The following is a 1,063-nucleotide window of genomic DNA, read 5'->3' on the forward strand; positions in this document are numbered from 1 at the left end:
CTATGATTCTTTACCAGGTATTGCATCAAAATTTATGAAACTGGAGGACGTATAAGTGATACTGAAAATCCAAGAGGCTGGAGCAGACTATTCTTCATTATCTATTTTTCACAACTTACCTGCAAGACCAAAACTCAATGCTGGCAAATGATAGGGTAATCTATAAGGAGGTTGTATATACTGCTCCAAAAGGTCTTGCCACTCCTCGTGATTGTTGTCACCAAAGAAGTAAAAAGTCTCTGAAAAAAAATATATATCCAACTGAAGTGAATGCAATATACAAACTTTAATGCTGCACTACTCTAAGAAGTATAAATTTCTCTATTTGTTTGTATAAGACTCACATTTCATCTGGGTAATGAATAACAAAAAGAAAACTGAGAATCCTGAGAAATAAGCCTATCCTCCATTATTTCATTGCATTATGAGTGATATACTGCAGACTATAAAGTTTATTTAAGCAATACGATTAAGCCATTAAGAGGTTTTGTATATAATGACAATCAATACAAATCAAATGTACTGGCAGTTAAATCCCTTTACAGATGTTATGTAGGGCACATTTTAAACCAGCCAGTATATGAATTCTTCCTCATATATCATAAACACAAAAAAATTTACATACCATTCCCAAGAGTAGTTAATTTTTGAGGATGGACATGGCTAACGCAGTATTCATTGAATGTAACATCTTTTTGGCATAGCTATAGCTATTGGCTGAGCTCAAACGTACAGTTGTATGTCCGTAACCCTCCAATAATGCTGAACGGCGAGTGAGAGTCTGAAACACCTGAAATTGACAAGTAAGTGAATATAGCATTACAACACCCAGAAATCCCGAACAGAAGAATCAACACCTACTAAACATTATAATGATCAGGCATACAAATTTGAGATTCAAACAAACAGAATAAACATCTGATGAGAAACAATTAAGTCTATCCTTTTATTGTTCTGATTAAAGGATGACCACCATGAACCTAACCACTGAGATGCACAAAAGCATCAGCTTCATCCCAGCTCTGCCCCTTTGGGGAACCTAATGGAGTCCAGTGATTCGTAA

At 35.3% G+C, this 1,063-nt stretch overlaps 1 protein-coding gene across 1 annotated transcript in view; it reads right to left on the minus strand.

Annotated features, from left to right (window-relative positions):
• The window catches only part of LOC119588861 (jmjC domain-containing protein 8-like), a 4,768-nt gene extending 3,948 nt beyond the window's left edge, over window positions 1–820 (minus strand). The window contains 3 exon segments of the mRNA XM_037937500.1: window positions 120–239; window positions 626–700; window positions 703–820. Coding sequence (XP_037793428.1) covers window positions 120–239; window positions 626–700; window positions 703–820 — 313 coding nt within the window.
• Window positions 821–1,063: the final 243 nt, after the last annotated feature.

This window comes from Penaeus monodon, chromosome 24 (assembly GCF_015228065.2).
Source record: "Penaeus monodon isolate SGIC_2016 chromosome 24, NSTDA_Pmon_1, whole genome shotgun sequence".
Lineage (NCBI taxonomy): Eukaryota > Metazoa > Arthropoda > Malacostraca > Decapoda > Penaeidae > Penaeus > Penaeus monodon.